Source organism: Alligator mississippiensis, chromosome 8 (assembly GCF_030867095.1).
Source record: "Alligator mississippiensis isolate rAllMis1 chromosome 8, rAllMis1, whole genome shotgun sequence".
Taxonomy (NCBI): domain Eukaryota; kingdom Metazoa; phylum Chordata; order Crocodylia; family Alligatoridae; genus Alligator; species Alligator mississippiensis.
Window position 1 is genome coordinate 12,360,639 of NC_081831.1, and position 24,556 is coordinate 12,385,194.

The following is a 24,556-nucleotide window of genomic DNA, read 5'->3' on the forward strand; positions in this document are numbered from 1 at the left end:
TCATTTCAAAGGAGACCCTGGATAGGGTCCCTGCAGTTTCCTTTGCCTCAGCAAAGAACTGGCCTTAAAGTTCTTTCTTTGTATTGGCTTGGAACACCGCAAGGCAGCTTTTAATATAAGCAAAGGCAATGCTTCATACACCTACCTTTCAAACCAAACCGCAGGCTGGAAGTGTTCACCTTCCAGAAGATGCCTGCCTCTGCCTTCTTGGATTGAGTCTTGTCTTACTTCTCAGGCTGTCATTAGGAAGGGTTGCCCACAGAGCAGAGTAGGGAAAACAGTTTATTTAACATGCAGCAAAACAAATGCATTCGAGATGTATTTATAATAAGACGGTTCAGTATGAAGCTGCAACCTCAACCTATGAACAAGTAACATTCATAAATAATTTAATTTCCAAAGCTTTTAACAATACATTTCCACACAGCGAGAAGATGGGATCGTTCCTTTTGACTGTACAGCTTGGGCACTGCAGCGCTGTTGACAGTAAGAATGAAGCCATTCTGCAGAAAGCACTTGTGCTCGTCTGATTTCCTCAAAGTCACAGTGAGATTCACTTGTAGGCAGCTAGAGCAGTGAAACCTGCTTCCTAAAGGATATACTACAGCACCTGGGCAGACTCAAATGATCTAAGCAAAGCCCTATGCTTACTGTGTCTAAAATGCAAGTGAGGACCTTGTCAGAAGCAGAAAGGGACTCTCTTGCTCCCCACCTCTTCCTTTCTGTTGAAAAACACCGCCACTTCCTTTAGGGAACTGAAAAACCCAGTGACCTTACCTCCCTGAAAAGCACAGTCTATTCCAGGGGTGGACAATTATTTTGGGCGGAGGGCTGCTTACTGAGTTTTGGCAAGCCATCAAGGGCTGCATGACAGGCAGCCAGGGGCAGGTAAATATTAAGTTTCTAAATTTTTTAAGGGCCCCATGGGCCGAATAGAACGGCCTGGCAGGCCACATCCAACAAGAATCAAACCTTTCCTTATTCAACTGCATTTCCTAGTAAGTATAGAGAGGACTTGCTCTTCTCACCTCCTTGTGTTGACCCCCACTACAAAGTTGATGTCCGGCAGGATAGAGATTTCCCACTGGGGAGACCATTGCACTTTGCCACTTAATACTGGGAACAGATAAAGTGGTAAGACACCCAACACATGCATCATCATAGCCTAGTGGGTCCTTCCTTCCCTTCATCTGTCTGCTTACTTAGTAGTTGCTCTACAGCTCTAGTATTTACAGATCCTACTCCTAATCACCTCAAGAGAACATAGTACTCAACTACAATAATAATACTCCGTGCATGAGGGGACTTGAGAGGCCTATCTTAACCGTGCTTTGGTTGCTGCACCTGATTAGCAATTGCAGAGACTCTGCTGCTCTTACATCCTGGGCCCCTGGAGCCTTTTAGCCCTGGTGGTTTTACCTCCTCACCTCCCCCTGCTCAACACTGTGGAATGTGACGAAGTCAGAAGAATAACCAGTGTGTAGCCACATGTGTACAAAGAGTAGTCCCAGCTGCCTGGAAGCAATACTGTATACAGGCACCTGGGAGTATAAAATAAACCTTATCAGTTAGAGAAAGGAGTGTCACACAGCTCACACCTACTATCTGCCTAAACGGACTGCTTAGGATGGCTGTTGGGAGAGAAAATGGAGTGGGCGTATGCAGCGTCACTCTAGTGTAAAAAATAAATGTACCCTCTTCGAGCCGGCCTTATTGCTCAACAGGCTTAGAGAGTCTAGTTCTGGTACCCAGGAGATAAAAGCCCTAGGGTAGGCCTATATTAGGGCTCTGCACTGAGGAAACTCATTACATCATTACCCTACCAGCCTTTAGGCATCTCTGGAGAACAGCATGGGAGTAAGCCAACCCAATCCCCCTCTTGCGACAGGTCTCTGTTCCAAAACACCATCATTTCAAGTTTAAACAAAGTGGAAGATAGAACCAGGTTCACCCAGAAGCCAAGATAAAAGCAGCCAGCAAAAGGTCTTACCGGCTGCCACTCAGTTCATGCTTGGCATATATGCCCCAGGACCACTTCAACCTGGGGTAAGACATTCTGGACTAAAGCTACAAGCAGAGTGGTCAGGACATGTAAACAAAGCTAAACATCACCAGTGGATAGCATGTGCGCCCCTTCCACGTCACAGTCATTCCAGTCCCTTTGGGATCCCTGCCAGGTCCTGTCATGGAGTCTGTGGCAATCTCGCTGGGTCATAGATTCCCCCATTGTTCTACCGGGGGAAACTGATCCACTTCCCCAACCTCTGTGCTGGGCTGGTCTCCCAAAGTGAAGGTCAATCGGTATCTCAGTCTCACTTTTTCCTGTAGGAAAGAAGAAAGAGGAGATGCTAAAACAGCCTCCCAGAAAGACTGTGAAATCAGTAGTGGAATGAGACGACCAGGGTTATTTCCACGTTACATGCTTTGCTGTAACAGTATTGTAGAAGCCATAAAAGCTCCATGCATGCATACATCAGGGAGAGGAGGCAGTCAAGCTAAGTTCATGGCGTGTTTCTGGACACATAGGCAGGCTGATTTATTTATCCTCTACTTCACATGCTATGAGGAGCCCCCCTCTTGAATGGAACAGCAGGAGAAAAGCATGACCTACGTTACATATGCTGACCAGCATTAGGAGTTCAGGTGCTCTTCAGTGATCCTGTGAAACGTGTGTGAGTGCAGCTCAAAGGAACTTAAGTCTCAAAACTAAGCAAGGCTGCAGCATGTAGCAGAGGTTAAGGATAAATCTGACTGCTTCACAGTCCCTGCTGAGAATGAACAGGGGGAACAGAAATCTGTCCTTGCTTGGGTATCTGGAATTTCAAAATGTTCCCTGAAGTCAAGATTTATTTATTTTACAGAAATCCAACATCCCACAATATTTGTCTCTTGAGGCTATCATGCCTTTTAGCTGAGGCTCTTAATGCCAACAGAACCATACTCTTTGGGAATAGTAAGTAAAAAACATCCAAATGATTGGAGTAATCAAAACACTATTTGAGTAGACTTTGAGCTTCACAGAACATCCCACTGCAGTGATCACCACACAGTAGATACAGCAAAGTGCTCCAGAAAAAATATAGCAGCTAAGTAGTTCCTATGTGATAAGAAAGGAAGGGGTTGACTGTTGTCTTTTAAATTATTTGCATTACACTTTGCAGTGACTGTCCCAAAGGAAAGTGGGGAGATCTCTCTTGATGCTTGTGGTTCAAACCTTTGTGTCTGGCTACAGACTCAGTGGGATGAGAGTATTTCTACTACCCTGGATCAGCTTGGGTTTCCTGAATGTTAGACATCCCACTGGGGGAGATGGAAGATCTGGGCAGGAGCCCAACCTGTTTTCACTTGAAGCAGAACATTATGGTGGTTATTCTTCCAACCCAGAGCTCTCCAAATGCTCATCCCATCTCCCCTGGCTTGTCTAGGGTTGTTGCGGAGTGAGGTTGTCCCTGAGCCATTCAGGCTTTCCCCATCCCGGAAACGAAACACTTCTGGAGTGTGAATATACTCCACCTGCAATGACTAACCTCCCTCAGGATACTGCTCCAGAATTTAGACGAGTCTGTTCATACAGTTAGTCTAAACTCACTGTGGTATTCAAGTCACAGCAAAAAGACAAAACTTCTTACCTTGGTGGGGTTTGCCAACAGCATGACTTGAGTGATGGCAGCTGGTGGCTGGATGGGGTTGAATGGAGACAGTTCCGTGCCCGAGGGGGGCTGCAACTTCACTTTCATGGACTGCAAATGAAAAAACACAGGAAACCTGGTGACATGACTTGACTGGGGATAGTGAGGAATCTATGCACAGACAGGGAGAGTTGTGCTGCACATCTGAAGTGCACAGATGAGTGTATGTCCGTGTGGAAGGAGTGACAAACCGAGGTAAGGCTAGTCTCTGTGACGCAAACTATGACAGGCAAGATAAACCAATACCAGGCAAACCAGAACAGCACCCCTCTAGCACTGGTTTCTCACCAGCTATATTTCAGAAGAGATTCCTTAGTTGGTGAAGAGACTAGATCCAAGCTCTATGCTGTCTTCCACAAGTAGAATCAATCATCCAACATTAGACTGGAAAAGATTTAACAAGGCCTATCAAGAAAGCCTTCCATGGCTCAATGCAAAACAGCGCTAGTCCCTGAAACTCACTTCATGCTCTTAGATACAGTTTGTACCTTCTCCCTGTCTTTCAGCTTGCCCATTTGTTTTACAAGTCTACGCTGCAGAAAAACAGCTTTTAAGATGTTCTGCGTTTGTTATAATTCTGCTTAATGACACCTTGCAGCTTCAGTGGGGAAGGTGGGACCATTGCCTGATGCAATCTGAGAAGTGAGAAATGCAATAGGCCTATTAGATCTTCCAGTCCATCTCCTGGCCAGGGCAGGATTATTGTACATTGTTTTAGCAGTAATCCAGTTTAGTTTCAAATGCCCCATTCAATGCGTTTTAGAATTCTCTGTTTGGCACATTATCCTGCAGTCTAATCAAGCTCATTGCCAGGAAGCTGTGGTTTAAATCTAATAACAATTACACCCTACGTTTTGGAAACTGAAGGAGCAGGGGTCTGAGACTAGAGAGGGGGAGTGTCATGGGCATGAGGTCAGGAACCTCAGACATCTCCTGGCTCTGTAGGCTTTCCCAAAAGCATCTCTGTTTCTCAGGGTCATCCCAACGTCCCTACCTTTGGTACTGCTGCCTGCAGTATAATATTTTTAATAGGGAGACACAACCACGACCAGCACATCCGATCTCCCAGGTGGGCACTCCTGGGCAAAGTGTAGGAGGATCCTGAACCCGTTCTTATCGTAGGCTGTCACTGGAAGAGCATTGCCTGGGGGAAGGATAGAAGGGAAAGAGTGCTATAAATTAACATCTCATCATACTCTAAATCTGTAGCAGATGATTAGACTCTGGTGTCTCACTGCCTGGCATTTTTCTCAATGTCAGGCTCTTCTTCAGAAAAGCAACACAGCTCTCCATATCTTTTCACAATACAGCTAAACAGTAAAGGACATTGATCTCTGTATGAATAAGTTCAAAGAGCAACCAATTCTCTCCCAAGGCTGATGGCCTCCTCAGCAGCAACACTGCTTCTCTCTTCATCCAGCCTGGGCTTTTGTCCTCTCCAGATGGTTTTAAATGGGAAAGCAAAGGGAGGGTGCTAAGTGCAACAGCAGGATTTGACAAGCACAATGGATTCAGGCATCAGAGCAACATCTCAGCTGTACAATGAGACTCCGGATCAAAACTAACCCTGCGCCTGCACTGCCAGTCCTGGTTGCAATGATGTTTTGAGCACTTGGGTTGGGTAGCACAATGATGCAGTGTCTTGCTCCACAACACCTCCAGGGTTGTGAGTGGCAATACAGTTGTGGAGGCCCTATGTGCCTGTATTGCAACACAGCTAGGATGCAAACACAGGGAGGGGATTTCATAAGCAAACACTAGCTCCTAAATAAACAACTAGACAAATGTCTTTTAAGTCCCTTGCCAGTTAGAAGTGACATGCCCATAACACACTAGTCTAAGAGCCTACCAACATTTGTACATATTGTGCCTTGGGAAAGGCAGGTCCAGATGAGGGAAAGTCCACTTCTGAAAAGCCAACAGCCCGTCCTGGCAATAAAACACTGCAACCAAAACTAGCTGCTTCCCAACTGTGATCAGTAGCAGGGACAGGACTCTGCTACAAATTACATCTACGCAGCCCCACAGTCTGGCTTGGGCTGGGGGGAATGGAGGAAAGTACGTGTCTGTCCGTTGGGGGGGGGGGGCGGGGGGGGAAGGAGGAACGTGCATCTGTCTGCGTGTCTGTCTTTGTGTGTGCACGCACATGTGCATGTCTGTCCACCTGTGTATGTGTAGAAAGAAAAGAATTTGATCTTAAATCACCAACTGACAGCATCTGAAAGCAAGAGCCAATAATGGCTTTGAAGAGCGGTAGCTCAGTAGGGGCTTTGAAGCAGGGGTAGCTTGGAAAAAGGTCAGAAGGGGCCTGAGATACTTACTGGGTTTAATGGACTCCAGTGGAACATGGACATTGGCCAAAGAAATGTCAGGTGCTTTCAGAGGGCTGCCCTGCTGCTGGAAACAAGCTGGCTGGAAGAGGGGGCTTCCTGAACCTGCGGTGCAGCTGCTTGGAAAAGGAATGGTAGGGACCACTGGATCAGTGACCGGCACACCTGCAGTGGATACTATGGGTGCTGAGGTGACAGTGGTTGATAAGGTAACTCCAGGGAACACTGAGGGTGTGGGCTTCACTTGGGCTGACATCCTGAGAGGGAGACAAAAATAACAGCAGAAAATTACAAAGATACATGTGTAGCAGCAGTAGAAGCAACAACACCAAAGGCAAGGTCTCACTGCCTTCCCCAAGGCCATCGCGAGTCACCAGAACGGAAGTGGAGGCCTAGAGCCATGCCACAGTGTTGGGTCCCTGTGCTGCTCACATTAGGCAGGGCTGCGCTGAGTTAGAGTTACAAGGAAACCCACAATGCTTCAGGGCATACTGGCGATTCAGTAGGTGCCACTGTTCTCTCTACCCAGCAATGGTCTAGTGCCCTAAGTAGGGTGCTGGATCCTCCAAATAGCAGAGAAGGTAGGCAAGTTCCTGATCAGTGATAGTCCTTTAAGAATCTTAGGGCACTTTTCACAAAAGAAAGTTCCTTAACCAAGCGTGCTGGACGTGTAACACTTCGTCTACCTAAAGCATTATGTAGCTCATCTCTATAGTGTAAGCAGCTGCTATGTTCCACCACAGTCAGCTGCATTTCAGTGGAGGGATTGTCACTCAAATATGTACTTTGTACATTAGTCAGTAAAGTGCTCCGAGATCCTGAAGGGGAGAGGTGCTATATAAAAGAGGTCATGCTGTATCCAATCATAAACTTCTATCAACTAAAGAGGAAGAGGGGAGTCCAGCTACAAACTCAACACACTGCAGCAAGATTTATTTTCAAACTGAAGAGATGCAGCAACATCCAGGACTTTTACCCTTTGGCCTCTTCAAGAAGGTGTCCCAATGCATCCAGCTTGTGCAAAGTATTGCCCCCCATGGCTGAAGGGAGGTACCCAGGAGGAGCTGGCATGGTCTTAGGAGGGCCCAGAGGGGTGGCTGGTCCAGCAGAGAATAAGTTAGGTGCAGGAATGCTGGAAACAGTCTGAGAGGCTGTGAAAGTGGAAGGCAGCGGTGCAGAAATTCCACACGCAGATTGCGACCCATGATGGAGAAGAGGGTTCCCTGCAGAGTTGCAGGCAACAGTCACCAGCTTTGGACTAAAGAAGTCCAGGTCCACCTGGTCGTTCTGCAACAGAAAGGACAAGTACATGCTGTCAGTCACTCCTTCATCGCCACCGTGATCTACAGGTATCACCATAACGTGAGGAGACATTTTACTCCTTTATGGAAGGATGGAGGAGAAGCTAGCATGAAAAAAGCAGCATCTGTGGCATCTGTCTGGGCTATGTCCAGTTCGCAGCTTATCTGACAGGCTTCCATGCTGTGCTGGATAGGGTATTACTACTGGACAGTAAGGAAAGGTCACAAGCTAAGGTAGCAACCCTTATCATAAACATTTAGGCTGGTCTCTCTCAGGAAAGTTGCCCATCAGAGCAAAGACACTCTTAGGAGCCAAATCAGAACCCTGGCCAATGCATTTTAATACTGCAACAACTGGAAGGTTACAGCAACAGCTGCATCCCTACAGGATGGACTCCTTTGCCTTTGGTCTTGAAGGGCATTCAGTCCAGACTATAGTTCTCACCCTGTATACAGTGAGTGCCCTCTTGTTTTTATTTAATTAAACTCCTCTCCTGAGTTTTCATATCAGGCTTTGTTCAGGTACAATTGGAAAGCAGCACATACAAAGAAGGGAAATAAAAGCTCAGGTATCTGTTCTGTCCAGAATGAGACAGATCGGTTAAGTCTGGAACAGCTATTCTTTCCAACTGGTAACTGTGCTTAGCTGCTCCTGATAGGATATGGGCAAAAGCACCGTTACTGCAGCAGGGAAAGCCCTCAGAGACTTTGGCAGTATCACTCTCTGGAGGCAAACCCCATCTCTTCCTTCATACCTGGAACACGTTCCACTGATTGTTATCAGTTGACTCCTTCACTGCTGTAGGGGCTGGGTCATTCAGGCCTGAATGCAAAAGAAAAGATTTGGAAACTGGAGGAGGAACATACAAAATCTTTTACCGTTCACCCTAAGAAGCAATCAGAGGTCAAGTCAGATGTCACCCCCTCCTCATCCCATACTGGGGGTCTGACTATGATCAAACCATTTGATTCCTCTCAAAGCAGTCTGAAAGCATGATGAAGAAAACATCCGTGTGGCATGCCAATGATCCTGAGAGCACTGGACCAAGAGCAGCAGGTATTCAGATGTGTTCTGGGAAAGTTGGAGAGCTTCTGCAAGCTGTACTTCTAAGATACTCCACTGTTGTACTGACACGTGCCCTGCTAGTTAAATGTCAGTGCTTCCCAGGTAGCTACTCTGCAACTTATCTAATGCACCTGCCTCCTAACCACAGTACTGATGCTATTTTAATCCTGAAGGTTGTGGTGAACTGCAGGGGAGGTTTTCCAACATGGACAAGCACTTGTGGGGTTTAAATAGAGGCTCTTTGTGTCCTTTCTGACCTATGTCTGAATGCAAGAGAAGCCTCCAAAAAGGAACACTGACCTACTTCTTAATTTTTATTAGACCATTTGGTAGAGGAAGTTCCCTAGATGTCCCTTGCACAGAGACTTGAGGACATCCAGGAAGGCCCAGACCAAGAGAGAAGGAAGAAGAGATAGTGCTGGTGATGTATGGACAAACCAATACTCCCAGATTGAGCACTAACTTCTATAACACCCTATCCCCAGAGGGTACATCCTCAACTCTTACCTAAGCAAAGCAGCTCCTCATCCAGCAAGGAGAGAGAATTAGTCGTATTGCTCTGCTGAGCAGGAGCCGTCTCGGCTTGGCTGGAGGAGCGGCTCCGCGAGTGACCAAATGTCTGGGGAGGAGGAGGGAGGATGGGGATTTCTGACGAGGCTGGCACTGGTGCTAGCGTTGGGGCTGGTGTCAGCGTTGCGGATGGCATCGGTGGTGGCGGGGTGCTGGTAACGTCCAATCCAGCAAGGTCAATGAGGGTGTTGAGATTACTAGCAGGATCGCTCCCTGCAGCAAATATAGGAGAAAATGTAACAATAGGGAATGTACAGCAGGCGGCTTTGAACAGCATGGACAAAGAACAGAGGGTACAAACATCAGAAAAATGCTTCCCTACTAATTACAGCTTGTGTGGCTCTTTGAAAAAGAGGAAATCTATATACTGTCCTTGAAATGTAGCTGTTTAACTACTACCGAGCGAGGCACAGTTAAGGACCTTCTGTATAAAAGGAGAAGCCCAGTGCAGTCACTGCACACTCCATAGTACGTGCTGTCTACAGCGTAAGCAAGCAGTTCCTTTTGTCTGTTCAGCCCAGGCTAAAATCCACAAGACCCTGTGCAGTGACACAGTAATACTGGCTGTTAGTTAATCCGGCAACAGAAGAACCACAGAGAAATCTAGGGCCTGCGTCCAAGATCCTCTTCACATTAATCACAACCAAACCTTTGTCATAGGGAATACACAGCGCATTGCACTGTATCATGATTAGTATGTAATTATGTTGTACTTCCTCGAGCTGCTCATCCAAGAATTTTAGAACGATTCACAAACAGCAGTTACGGCTTGCAGAAGCCCTGTCAGGTTGATACTGTAGGCTTCATTTTTTTGATGTAGAAACTGAGGCACTGAGTGAGTGACTTACCTATGTTCAAACCACCTGTGGCAGAGCCGAGAACAGACCCCTCAGTTCCCTGCTCCAATCCCTTAGATCCTTCCCTCTTAAGAAAATGTTATCTGTTGCCACTAAACTGTTCATGTAGCTGGGAGTGCTGAATGCCACCCCTGGACCCTCCAGATCTGCAGGCTGGAGCAGCTGTGGTGGGTATATATTGAAGGCACAGCATAGGTCTTCACTCGGGTAGCACTGCAGACCTGGAATGCATCCAGGGGCCTGCTGCCAATGGCTAAATCTATCAGCCATTCAGGGACCCTGAATTCTGTGGCAGGCTCACACCCCCCAAATTCTGGTAGCCTGCTGGACTACCAGTGAGCTGGCTGGAACAGTTCCACAGGCCAAGTGCAGCCCACGAGCTGTATGTTTGACACCCCCGATCTAACTAAAAAGCAGTACCTCACATCAGCAGTCTAGACAGGAAAGCTCAGCTCAGGTACAGGTCTGCTTAGCCAGACTGTTACACAAGACTTCATTATTAAACAGCAGCCAGTGGGAAACCACAGTCTCCCAGATAAGAGTGTTATCACCAGTGGCCAGAATTGTAACTTCAACTGAGTATCCACAAGCGGCTTTTGTTCTGTCAAAAATGACTGAGCAGCTTGTGACCAGAAGAGTTGATAATACTATTCTTTTACTGCAATGAGTTGGACATTTTCCTAGGAGGACATTCAAAATTTCAGGATTTGAAACAAAGCAAAAAAGAGATGGCTTCCATGCAGCACTACCTTCTGTTGAAGATGTTGCTGGGATATCTACTTCACCATTGATGACTTGCCCTTCAATTATTTTTTTATAGGAATTTATTACCCGGGATAAGTTGTCGCTGGCCTGTAGAATGTCCCCTACATGCAAGAGAGGAAAGAACTGCATCAGGAACTTGGTCACTTTGCTCTCACCACTACACTGAACTCTCAAAAGTCAATAACAATCAACAATCTATTACTTAGACTGCAAGTTCTTTGGGGCAGGAACTTGATGTCTGCATCACGCCTAGCACAGAGCCCCTGATGGGTCTTTCAGACTGGTGAGTTTCCCACAGCAAACAACTATTCTTCCCCAGAGGCAGCACTCGCCTCAGTTATTATTTATAGATTTTTCATGCAACTACCTTCTCAGGTCCTTGCTCTAATACAGACATTAAGTTTAAGGGGCAAGGATCTTGTATGTAGTTTGCCTGCTAAGGGTCAAGCACACCTACAGCGACATAGAGAGCCCTCTCACTGTGCCTCTGCATGGCTGCTTATCACAGCAACCCTACTGCAGTCTATAAACCATTTAACCCCTCAGCCATAAAAGGGAAGATGGCTGCTCTACCCAAGCTGCTGTCATTATCCTCCGTCTCACTGGCCAGTTTGAATAAAGTTCGTCTTTTGGTCTCGCACCTTTCATAGAGCTCCTGGGAAAAGAGATGGGGAGAAATTGAAAAGGGCTCATCAGCCAAAAGACATCAAGAACAGCAAATCCAGTCAGTACACATGATTCACTTGCACAGAAGTCCCAGTACAAAAGGAGACCCAGAGTCACCCCTCAATGTGATGCTGTGCCAATACAGCGACCAAGTTCCCCTTTACTCAGCCCTGTGGGAAGACTAGTAAGTATTTTAAATGTGTGTGTCCAGCCACAGAGATCCTCTTGAGGATTAATTAAGGGACTGAACTGTTCATTGATGTCTGTTTTGGTTACTAGTGACTTGGTGCTCTCCCCATCAGATATAAGGTCTAAAAGTTCTCTCTTTGAAAGGATGGCAACCTGTATTGATTGGATCGAAGCCTTTGTACACTGGAACACAGTCATGTTATCTACTAGAGGTCGCACATCTAATGAGACTGGGAAGTAGAAGACAAAGCTTCCTGATTCTGCTACTGACCCAGCACAATCTCTGCAAGTCCCATAATCCTGCTGCGTTTCCTTTCCAGCACTTGTGAAACGTAGTTAATACCTGCTGTCCTTGTAAGGATCTTACAGTCCTTTGGATGAAAGGGAGCCAATGGACAATGCTTTCATCTCCTGCCAACTGTTCCCACAGATAACTCCCAATTTGTTCACTGGTCTCCAAGCACTGATCGCTTTGTTCTGTGTTACTTGCTGTTGGCTCAAAGGTTAAGTTAAATAAAGTTTGTAAGACGAAAATGCTAAAGGATTCCTATGAAAACAGAAAAACTTGTACCTTCATGAGCTCCCTATCAGCCTCTGACGAGTCCTCTTTGCTGTAGTGAGCAAGCATCTCATTTAGGAGCTTCACATTGTTATTCACCTCCTCAAGGGTGTGAATGCGTTTTGTCACCTTCTGAATGCGGGCCTCATCCTTCAGGGTTTAAAATAAAGAGAGACAAGTGAGTCTTCCCTATGGTCCCATAATAGCTTACCAGCAGCTGTGACTCGTGTGAAACAAAATACCGAGCAGTATTTGAAACAGAACTGACAGGAATGGGATTTTCCATTTCATGGGAAATTCCACTACTATGGGGGGTTGGGGTTTTTTTTTTTAGTTCTGAACTGCAGCAAATGCAAAAGTCAGAATTTCTCAGGAAACAAAATTAAAAACAGAATCTGGTTTGATAATGTAACTGTGTTTTATGCCAATGTTGACTTAAAAGTTGCATGTTGTATATTATAATGGTGAACAGGTAACCCTAGTGAAGAGTCTGGGTCCCCACCAACCTGCTTAAGCCATTCTGTCCCCAAAGCTTCAAACACAGACAAGCAGTTGGTTTAACTCAGAGGCCAGCCCTGCCAGCCAGATCAGGTCCACAGATACTTCCTTCCCCCTCCCAGCATGCTGGATACAGCACCTGCTCCAACTGAGCACACGGCACCCCTCCAGCCAGTCCAGGCAGGTTCACTGTGCAGCACGAGGCCCAGACTGGCTGAAGCAAAGACTATGTGTGGCACAGTACTGGACTGGGTAGAGCAGGCACTGGATCCACTATGCAAGAGACCCACAAACCCCCTCCCCCCAGCCCACACTGGATCCAGTGCTTACTCTAGCCGGTCCAGGGCTGTACTGCATGTGGTGCCTGCCCTAGACCATCTAGAGCAGATGCCACATGAAGCATATGTTCCAGACTGGACAATGCAGCATAGCCCTGAACCAACCAGGGCAGGCACTATATCTGACACATGGGAGAGGTCCTGGGCTGGCCCTGTGTGGGGGTTACATGCAAGGTGGGTCTCAGAGCATGTGGTGCGTGTCCCAGGCCCTGTGTCTGTTGTGTGTGGTGCGTGGGCCAACTGGCAAGCCAGGGCAGCAGAGGCTGGATGATGTGGCTCCACAGACTGGATTCAGCTTGTGGGCTGTATCTTTGACACAACTAATTTAACTGATGAAGGCACTAGCACAATATTAATGGATACTGAAAGATTACATCCAACTACTCTGCCATTTGTGAGTCACTACAGCTACATACCTAGGTACCATTTCAGTGTCAAAGTGTTTAAAATTATAAAACAAGACCTTAATAAAGCCCCTCCCTACAGAGCTTTATTAGTAAATAAACAGGCAGGTCTCCTCACCTCTTTTACCATGGATTTAATAAGCTTGTTGGCCTCTTGTAAGTCATCTGGGTTTTTACTTTTCAATAGTTTGGCTAAAAGCTGGAAGAAGGAAAGAGAAGAGAACATTTAAGAAAGAGTGGTCCCTCAGCAGAGGCAAAGAGGTAGCAGCTCCCTGGGAGCAAAGGAAGCAGGTAACTAAGCAAAAGCAGACAAAGCTCCATATTACAAAGCAGTTTGCTTTGCTTTACAAGCTACAGGGACTTCAGTGGAAGTCCTTTAGGGGCCTATTTTGTTTTGGGTTAAGTCACCAGCATTTCCCTCCCAAACAGTTTAAATGCACTGAAACCCTGGAGCCCTTTGATGTTAGTCAAGAATGAATCCCAAAATATTAGACCCTAAAGATAGTAAACAGCCTTCTCTCCCCTCTAAATGGTTATCCCACTCCTGTTCTAACTACGATTGGCTAGGGAATAACAATATGACATGGCATCTTAATCAGGATTTTAAACACTGTCTAAATTTGGGACAGGCCATAAGAAAGGGAACTAGCAATAAGAATCAAACCTATGGCCCATGTGAAATGAGGGCTGACCTACCAGCAAATCAGTGCTGTTAGTGGTCTTCCTCCTAATCTCACTCCAAGTGTGTGCTATGCAATAATATTTTGATTGTGGTAATTATGGTTCTAGCCTTCACTTTACCTTGGATTTCTCCTCATCGTCAAATACAGGGTTTTTGGGGCGAGGTGGAGGAGAGGGAATCAGGGTTCTATCCGCAGGGATTACAGGGTCAAACATAACAATACCTGAAAGAAGAGAGAGGGGAACCAAAGTAGGTTGGTACATGTAGCCTGGAGTCTAAGGAAATATACAGTTGAGCTAAATGAACAATGGTTACAGCAGGATATTTAGGAGAGAATTAAAACAACAGCAAAATCTCTCTGCATGTTGTTTGCTGAACTGAGAAAAGCTGTCATTAGAGAACATCCAACACTCTGGGACTTGGGCTGCCACATCCTTACATTTCTGTGGGAACCCAATACAATTAATTATTATTTGGTCTTTCTTTTTTCACTTTGGCCAAGAAACCTCACTGTAAGGTCCCAGTCATCCTACTTAGTGCAAACTCAAGGCCATGAGTGTAAGAGTAGCAGAAGACAGAAACAGAACAATATTGCAGGGATGGAGGTAGACAGAAGTCTGGTTTCATAACTGGTTCTTACTACAAAATCCCTAGTTTGATAGTCTATCCAAATAGGTTGCCGAAAGCAGGTTTTTTTAATACTTAACCTAAAGCCTGTTACGCCTGCCTTCTCTAGATAAGAAAGTCATACCAGTTTAACGAAAGGTGTGGTGTTAAGGTGACTTAGTTAAAACAATGCCAAAAGCTGTGAGCACACTCTTATTCAAAGTTAAGCTGAGACTGATGAGGATAAATGACACCAAGATAAACCACTCAAACTAAAATAGAGGCATCTAAGCAGAAGTTTTGAAACTGACCTAAAACCCATTTAAATTTAACCATGATACCTTTCCCCTGCAGACAAGGCCTTTTGCAATTCTCCCTTGTTCTACCATCTAACTGAATCTCCAATGCATCAAGATATCCGAAGGTTGCTTTCCAGAACGTCCCCCGCTATGTGAGAGTCCTACCTAAAAGCACTGGGTGGAGAGAAACACATGAAGGACATGCTACTTCTCACCTTGTCTCTTCAGCATGTAGTAGGCATCTTTAATCTTGGATTCCTCTGGCAGTGCCACTGTCCAGCTATACAGCAGCTCAATGACTTTAGTCTTCACCTTCTCAGAGACTCTGTCTCCTAGGTACTGCAAGGAAAAGTAGAGAAGTGACTCCCTCACTTTCTTTTTCTTTAAAAAAACAAACAAACAGCACTGAATTCAGGAATTCGCTAGAACTCAATAAAATCTATTTTCATGTGAGATGGGAGTATGAATACACCAGGCAGCCTCCCTGTACTGATCTGGGGGACAGTCCCATAGACCACGTAACCAGGAATATCTATTAGGACATTCAGAAGTGATGCATAATACAACTCACCAGAAAAAAGTCTTAGCACCTTTACAAATAAGTCACATACTTTTCCACAATAAAATATCATCCTGTCTCCACTCTTGCAACCATTGCACGAGAGCTAAACGTCACCCACTGGGCCTAGTTCTCCTCTCACTGAACTGAACAGGAACTGTGTCACTGCCCTTTTTCAGTCTCTGTCAGTTGTTTTAGGCATACGAAAATAATGGTATCAGTAATATTTTCCACTGATATCAACTTTCACCAAAGAATCTCAAATGTTAATCAATACTCCTATAAGAAGTCTACTGATTATCCCCTTCCCAAACTGGCAAAGAGAGGTTAGGAAACCTTCCCAAGTTCACAAGAGAATCCAGGAGTCCCAACTCCTAGCTTCTTGCTCTAACCATGGACCCACACTTCCTCCCTGGATGATGATCACATCCAAATAAAACAAGTAACACAAGGCCCAGAAAATCTTTGAGCCACTTGATAGACAGGAACAAAGCTCAGTGTGGAAATAGTACTAGGAATAAAACTGCTGCTTGCTGAGAGAGCTATTAATCAGAGTACAAAAACCCAGCTAACAAGAGCCTAGCACAAAGACAGCCAGACAGAGCATTATGCTTTTTTAGGAACCGTCTGTCTCCCAAACAGAGAGTTACAGTGATAAGAAAAACAGCTACAAGACTAACCTTTGGAGACACAACTTTGATTAACTCGTTTAGAAAACGAAATTTCCCTACTTCATTATGAAATCTTCTCCCGCAGTTCTTCATACAAGCTTCCAACACCTGTGTTCAAGCAACAAAAACATGAGGTGAAGTCAACACCCATCAAACCCATAAAAATCACATAGCAGTTTTCTGTGACTGGACGAGGTGAGGGTTACAACTCACAGGGACAGAGTAATTCACTCAAGAATATAGGGCTTGAACTCCACTTCTTCAAATGTGAAATGGTATCAAGACATGTAGCTCCTCAATTGTGACCTAGCACTCGGGTTACATCTACAGAGGAAACTGTCCACGTTTGGTTTCCTCAAGTACACTGCACTGCTCCATGTGGGATTCTTCCTATGCCAGAGGTAGCGCAGTTTGTCTGCACAGTGCTGTGAACAGGCTCATTGGCACTCAGCAGTACTAATTAGACCACCTAAAGGCCATGTTGATGCGACTACTTTGCTTCTAATTTAAGCAACAGCCCACTCAAAGCAGCGCAAAATGCTTGAGGACTCTGTTCTAGAGCGGTGTTTCTCAACTCATGGGTCACAACCCTAAAGTGGGTCGCAAAATATATAAAAGGGTTGCAAACAAACTTTAAAAATGGATTCTCCTTTAAAGGAGAAAAACACTGGAAACTGGCTTTTCCCTTGCAGGCTGGCAGAGTTCCAGCCTGCAAGGGGCTGCTTGCCTCCCCCGCCCTACACACTAGGGGGCTGGAGACTGGGGGCAGTGGGTCACGAGTGAGGGGCACTGGGTTAGGACTGGTCATCGATGTTTACAAATGGGTCCTGGTCCAAAAAAAAAGGTCGAGAACCACTGCACTAGAGCATGGCAAGCTTACCGGGCAGTAATGACCACAATAAACTTAGCTCTCTCCTGAGCAGGGTTAGCAGAGGTGGAAAAAGAAGGCCTGAAGATAAACTAAAGGACTTGGAGTAAAACCACATTATTTCTAGCTTCACTGTAGTTCAGGGGCAGGCAATTATTTTGGGCAGAGGGCTGCTTACTGAATTTTAGCAAGCCATTGAGGGCTACATGACAGGCAGCCCAGGGCAGATAAATGTTAATTTTCTAAATTTTTTAGGGGCCCCGCGGGCTGGTTAGAATGGCCTGGCAGGCCACATCTGGCCCCCGGGCTGCATTTTGCCCAGCCCTGCTGTAGTTAGCAATCTAACTGTACACTTCAGTTACATAAGTGTCCTTGTCTCTCACTCTCCACTTCCAGGGAGTTAAGTGCTTCAGTTCCAATGTCAATGAACACAGGAGCGATACTAGATAACCCCCCTGAAAAGAATGGACTGCTCTGCCCCTGAGTACTACACTCAAAATGCCAGCTAACTAGTGACTTGGGATCAGAGAGAGAAGGTAAAGACTACTTACTGTCAAGGCCTGGACTGCTTCCCATTCCTGGGGCGACTGGATTTTATGAGCCAGTAGTCTCACAGCTATCTGTGGACTGAAACAAATCAAAGTGAATGTTACAAACAAAACAGACAGAGACGGTTTTAGGAACACTTAGATATCACAAAAGTAGAAAGAAATGCCCCACAGCTCTTCTCCAGCATCATACCTTCAAAGTACTTGGCAAAAATTAACAAAAATGCCAGAGAGCTTACACACGGGTAGAGGGGTACAGGGACTTGTAGATACGGCATGGTACTAGGAGCCAGGAAGTGGAGTGCTAATCTTTTCATCAATTTGCCCTGTAATCTTGAGCAAGTTGCTTAACTTTCCAGTGGCTCATTTCCTCCACCTGGGGCAGAATAACCCTCCTTCCTTCCCAGGAGGGCCATGACTTAACTTTAGTTCATTAGCTGAAGTTTATAAAACTGTTTAAAGCTGTAAAACCATGAGTGCTCAGAATTATTATTCCCATTTTACAGACCAAGAAACTGAGGCAAAGAGCAGTGAGGTTAGATCCCCAAGGCTTAAAAAAAAAAAAACAGTTGGTGTCAAGAGACAGATTTAGATCTCTGAGTGTCCCAAATCCTGTGCTTAGACCATGCTGCTTTTCACAGAAAAGACAGACATTTTGCTATATCCTTTCACACGACCCAGGTTTTTTTCATGTTCATATTATAACATGAGCATATTTAGAAACGTGAAACATCAGTAACCAAAGGACACAGATATTTTTCTCAGCTGAGTGTGTAAAACCATTACATTTTGTCTGACCGACTAAAACACATACCCTTCAAGCTCTTTGTTGATCTGGTCACAGAACCCAATGATGTATTCCCAGTCTTCTTGCCTGTTAGATGGGTTGGTGGCTTTATCTTCATAAAAAAAAAAGAGAATATTATATTACAAAAAAACCCGAAGCAGCAGAACAAAAGGCCTTGTATTTCCATGGAGAAGCACCTAGCATCCACTGCCACCCATAAGCATGGAGAGGCAACTTCACAGTTTGCATCCCTAAATATCCATGAGTGCCCAGCTGGGATGGGGCAAGTCAGGTCAGAACAAAGCAAAGCATCTACCATGGCTCACTGCATTCCAAGCCCTGGCTATCAAATCTCAAGTGCTTATAGACACTGCAGGGGTTTAGGTTGTAGCCGTGTTGGTCTAAACCTTGTCTGCCTATAGACACTGCATTTTCATAATGAAGATGAGAGAATGAAGCAAAGGGAGGTTAATAATCTCCCTCCAGTTAGCAGGGTTTGAAATATCTCTTTTCTATTTGCCCATCTGGTATTAAACTACTCAGGGCCAAAGCTCTCAGACCTGCTGCAAGTGAAAATCCCCTTTGTAAACACTGCGAGTTTTGCACGCAAACACCAAAGGATACAGCTGAATACAGTATGCAAGTCCTTTGGTTCTGACACCCATTTTTTGGAGTGGCATCAGATTTGTTAGATGCCTTTGCATTTCACATAAGTAATGAAAATTACAATCCATTAGGGCAAGCTCTTGCTTTCAGACACGTCCTTGAAGCAGATCGCAGCACACTGATACTATCAAGGTCTATTTTTGTTATGAATTTATCTGCCCCAGAGAGATCAGCTCAGATGGAGCACTGGATTTTCAGTTGCTAAGGCTTCTACTTAGACCTAATTTTCCAGTACAGCACACCAAATAATACAATAGAAATGTGTTTGTTGCAAGTGCAGCAACAACATGCTGCACCGTTGCACTACTAAAAAAAGAGGTGGGGGGTGGAAATCCCTCAAAACACCAATGATCAAGTTAGCGATAACAGGAATCAATACCAAAGGAAAGCAAAACCAGTTGAAATACAGCAGTCAGGACAGTGAAAATGTGTAGTCTTAGAGGCAAATGCATAAAACAATGAGCTTAAGTGCACTCTGCATCTCAAGGTCAGCCTTAAAATGCATCTTTCCACCTTCCTGTTGGCAGATAAATACAGCAGTTGTCAGATTACTGCACCAAAATCTGTTCTAAAATACACCCTGATCCTTTTACTGTGATATTCCTTCATTGTTTGCTTGGCTTTTCTTCCTCCCCAGAAAACCATGCCTAAAGTAATCCCATAGGCCTTGAGTTGGGTTTACAAGTAATTTTGTTCCTGGTGGTTCCCCGTGTTCCTGCATACGACAACTGACTTCTGTAGATCTCTGGGCAACCAGGAGGGTATAATGCAGGGCTACCTGGAGGACCTCTACCTTGGTATTTAAACGACCAAGTTATACCCTAAATTAAAGAAGTTTAACGCCAACTGAATATAAATGCCATCATTCCACTGCCAGATACTTCTTAAAACACGTGGCACTACACCTCTTAAAACATGTGGCACTTAAACCTTATTACCTCACTTTCGGCTGCTAAACACCTGAGATATGAAAAATAGGCTTACAAGAGTCTAAATTATTGTCAAGCAAGTGAAGCAGCCTCTTATATTACTCAATGCTCCACAAAATCCACACACTGCTAACACCTCCATCTTTGCTGCTTTTGTACGCGCTGCTGGCTTCAGTACTACAGAGCAGTACAGCTGGGACTGCTGGCATTTGTTTTCTTTCATCGGAGATGCTCTATTATTACGAAACAGCAAATGACTTTCAACACAATGAGTGTTTGGTTGGCTGCACATTCTGAATCCAGGAAAGATCTGGTCTGGACAATAAAACACAATTGACATTTTCAGGGCAATCGCTGATTTCAAAGTCGCTTTTTTAATTTCAATATTTCCTCCCAGCATTTTTTGGAACTTCAGAAGGCTCCGTTTGGGCTTAGATTTCTCTCACAAACCTGAATGCTTCGTACTCGAAGCTCTCACAGGATGATAATGTGTTGCATATGAACAGAGACATTATTAGAAAGAGATTACATTCCAAATAAGGAAATCCCTGCTTTCTAATATTGAGACCATTTCTGTCTGTTGTCCAGTTTCATAGACGCTAACATGCTCTGTCCCTCAGAGGTTCTATTCTTGGCTGCGGACGCTACAAGTCTGTCTCCATTGCTTAATGCAGTGCCCTGTAGAGAGAGACCCAAGCTAGAGTGGGTACTGGAAGCAGGACAGTTACGCTAGTCAGCCCTCCACCTGTCCAGGCTTCCCAGCAGGGTAAATTAGCCTGCGCTAATGTGGCTATAGTGCTTGCAGTTCCTGAGCTCATTTTTTTAGAGCCAATTTAAGTATTTCTACAGGTCACTGCATTGTGCCACAGACCTACCACACAGTCCACTATTGATGTACGGAGTAGACCAGATGTAAGCAGCAGCAGAACAAGTTTCCCCACACTAGCCCTTTAATGTGCTTCAACTGTCCCGTGGAAGATTACTGCTAGGGAGGAATGTTCTACTCAGCGATGTATTCAATCCTCAGGTTCCCTCTTGAAACCGCCAATAAGGGTTCAGTTAGCACCCAGCTGGAGTTATGTTTCATGAGGACACCTGGCCCCTAGGATCTGACCAGTGGTGCTCAACTCAAGGCCCAAAGAGCTGCCTCCCCCACAGGTCTGGATAACATGGCCTTGTATGCTAAATTGCACCAACACACAGGATTGCTCTGTGGCCTTATCTGGTCAGGCTGGCAGGCTGGACTGCACCTGTGGACTGACTCTGCATGTGATCCAGTGAGGGATCCAGTCTGCAGACTGGCCCTACAGCACACATACAGCCTGTGGGGCCAGAGAGATTAAACACCAGCGAGTCAGACTGCAACTTAACAACTGATTTCTGAACAGCACTCAGTAGATTTGAACCAGCAGCCTAGGCACAAGGGGCCACATCACCACAATCCCATCATCATTCAGTCCCTTGGCTTTTGGATACTAAAACATTTGGGTCATATCTTATATTGTATCACAATACTGTCTCATATCTAATGTAGGTGTCTGCACCACTCAGAATTCTTTTGTTCTTCCATATCCTTAAATACTAATGAGCCAACCCTGAGTTATACTCTGAGACATGAACCAACAGTGTTTATTTCACTTGTACAGCAATGCTTTGGAACTCCGTTAATGAGCTCTCATGTGTTCTGCATTTCACTTCTTCATTGAAAGAGGAAGAAAAAAAATCACAAGCCAACATACTTGCAAAACACATTGAGGCCCAATACCAAAGTAAAGATTTGCATTGGGGATCCCCTGTTCCAACTATCTGGCATTCTGTATCCCAGGTAGAATAAGCAGAATCCTGACTGACAGATGAGGAAAACAGATAGATTTGGATTATATGTTTTAACTCCTATACTCCTCCATTTTCTCCGATTATGAACTCCTTTGGACAGTAACTGTTTTCTATGTATTCAATAGTGCATAGTACATCACAGAGATAATCATAATATAGAAAAGCTACTTTGTGCACGTCAGATTGAGGAACGCTAAGAAGAGGGTCCAGTTCTATGGAAGCAGCTGAGATTCATTTGCCAACCTCCCTGTCCATTTCAAACTTCATGGGTGGAAGACTGGCTGGCAGGCAGATAGAGGAAAAGCAGGGACACTTCTCTCTCATCTCAACAGCCAGAAGTGGGACAGGAGAGAGGATGAAGGCATTTCATACTGAAACACCTATCCTGCTGCAACATGGGGACACATGGATGTTATTACTCTGTGTGATTCCATCTGATGGCAGAGTGACACTGCAGCTGCTGAAGGCTGAATACCAGACTCTATTAATCCCTAAAAACAAAAATCTTTTCCCCTGATGGAGACACTGGTCTACACAGCTTTGTTGTGGGGTCTGCTTCTCCCATCAGCAGGGACACAACAACTGCAATCCCAGGATTAGCAGCAGACCCAATCTTGTATCAAAAAGGTGAGTTATCATAAAAACAAATCTAAAGACATCAGGCAAGATTTCAGATTTCCCTGTCAGCCCACATGCATTTCTTCAGTGGCTTGTGGAAAGTACCACAGCTCAAATCACCATGTCAGTGATCAGGCATAAACACAAATTCTTAAAATTAGAAAGCAATATTCAAGTCTTAAATCCCATAGACAAAAATGTGCATTTTCTTTAAGGAATGAGGAACAGCTCAGATACTCAGCTATAGGGAAGACCTGTTATAGCTGCCTGCGATGGTCCACGGCAGTATTATTCCTTATAGTACATTTTCAAACCATTTGTCCTTGTCTAGCTCTAAGTGATGCATCAGCAGACTAAACGTCCCCCTGAACTTTCAGTCTTACCAGAAAAAATAAAAGCTAACTGGGAAGTCATTACTGTTGCTCAGCCTAAAATTTCCTTCACACTAGATATATTTTCATACATGAACTGCATTCAGTGAGTCAGGTTTCCGTAGGGAGAGAAGCAGGGAGCATGTGGGTGTTCCTCTGCGTGTGTCACAGGCTTCAATTAATACCTTACCAGAGAGAGACTGACAAACTGGGAAAGAATTCAGAGGAGCAGTCGAATGATCAGGAACCAGGTAGGGTGGACTTACAAGACAAAACATACAGCAAAAAGCACAGGTTGCCCAGCAAGAACTACAGGCTAGATCAGTGTTTCTCAACCCATGGGTCACAACGCAAAAGCGGGTCGCAAGAATATGTGAAAGGCTCACGAACAAGCTTTAAAAATGGATCAATAAACTTTAAAAATCAATGCTCTTTTAAAGGAGAAAAATGTGGGAAACCACAGGTTTTTCCTTGCAGGCTGGCAGAGAGCTCCAGCCTGCGAGGGGCTGCTTGGGGCTCCCCCGCCCCACACACACACTGGGAGCTGGGGCCTGGGAGCAGCGAGTCAGGAGCGAGGGGCGCTGGATCGGGACTGGCCATTGATGTTTACAAATGGGTCCTGGCTCAAAAAAGGTTGAGAACCACTGGGCTAGATGATACACGCGTTCAGACAGTGCAAACACGAACGAAGAAAAATGACAGGGTTTATTTAAGTCAGATATGGAGGTACAACGAAGAGCAATAGATTTTATACTGGAAGCTCCTCTGTCCTATGCTTCTACGGTGCCAGATCCTGGCTGAGGCTACCGGGCGGTACGGTCATACACACAAGGGAACAACAGGAAAATCCAGGCGGCAGATGTATCAGTTTAGAGAGCAGCCTCCCTCGGGGAAGTGGGAAAGGCCGCATCAGTCACAACATTATTTAAGGACAAAGCACCGCTTTCATTTATCCATGTGGCCGTAGCGCCTCAGACCCCGGGCCTCCACTGTGCTAGGAGCTGTACAAACACAGGGCAAAAAGCTGGTCCAACTGCACAAAACACGAGTAGACGTACACGGCGAAACACTCGGCACTGGCCGGGAGACGGACGACCCAAGGTTTTTCCCTCGTTTTAAGCTTCCCGCATTCTGACAAACGGGTCTCTCCCTCCCGCTGGAGCGGCGCAGCGGTTCTCCACCTGTGCCGGGCCCCCGGGGACCCCCCAGCTCTAAGCTGTCGTTTGATTTCCGACGACAGGAAGATATGAAGGCAGCGATTCTCACCCAGGGTGCCCTGCACCCGTCTTTTGGGGGGTGCCACGGCGGGGGCCACGCAGCCCGCGCACGCCGGGTTCACAGACGGGGAGATTTTGTGCAGACCGCAGGGAAAAGCTGGGGCAAAGAAGGGCACGCGACAGTGCAGGAAAATGACATAGCAACACGGGGGGGGGGGAGGGGGGTGACGACACGGCACACCAGAGCATGATGACAGAACAGCACAGCGTACCGCAGCGGGTGACGCCACGGGGGTGACGTGGGGGTGACTCTGAAGCATGGAGCCGGCCTGTTCCGCGGGGGTGTAGCGCCCACCAGGGCCGGGCCCTCCTCACCCAGGCCCGGGGGCTCCGCCCCCCTCAGACCCAGGCCGCGGCCGCCCCCAGGAGCCCAGTACTCACTCAGCCACGATTCCAGGCTCTCGCCTTCCGCCTCCGCCATGTCGCGGCCGGGCCCAGGCCCCGCCCAGCCGCTCGACAGCCAGGCCCGGAAGGGGCGGGGCCTCCGCGCGGCCCCGCCCCACCCCTTCCGCTGACCACGCCCCCTCCCCTCGCAGTCTGGATCCGCGGCCGGACGAGCAAAGGCGTGGCGCTATGACGTCACAGACTGCGACGCGAGCGAGCCCCC

At 46.1% G+C, this 24,556-nt stretch overlaps 1 protein-coding gene across 1 annotated transcript; it reads right to left on the bottom strand.

The window, feature by feature from the left end:
- Positions 1-269: 269 nt before the first annotated feature.
- On the bottom strand, positions 270-24,440 carry GGA3 (golgi associated, gamma adaptin ear containing, ARF binding protein 3). Its single transcript, XM_014601863.3, is given in 18 exon segments — positions 270-2,322; positions 3,630-3,740; positions 4,684-4,726; positions 4,728-4,833; positions 6,011-6,276; positions 6,996-7,306; positions 8,076-8,143; positions 8,894-9,169; positions 10,563-10,679; positions 11,152-11,233; positions 12,005-12,142; positions 13,351-13,431; positions 14,034-14,137; positions 15,035-15,158; positions 16,059-16,157; positions 17,469-17,544; positions 18,280-18,364; positions 24,331-24,440. Coding segments are annotated over 18 exon segments (2,238 nt in total). The 5' UTR covers positions 24,371-24,440; the 3' UTR covers positions 270-2,211.
- Positions 24,441-24,556: the final 116 nt, after the last annotated feature.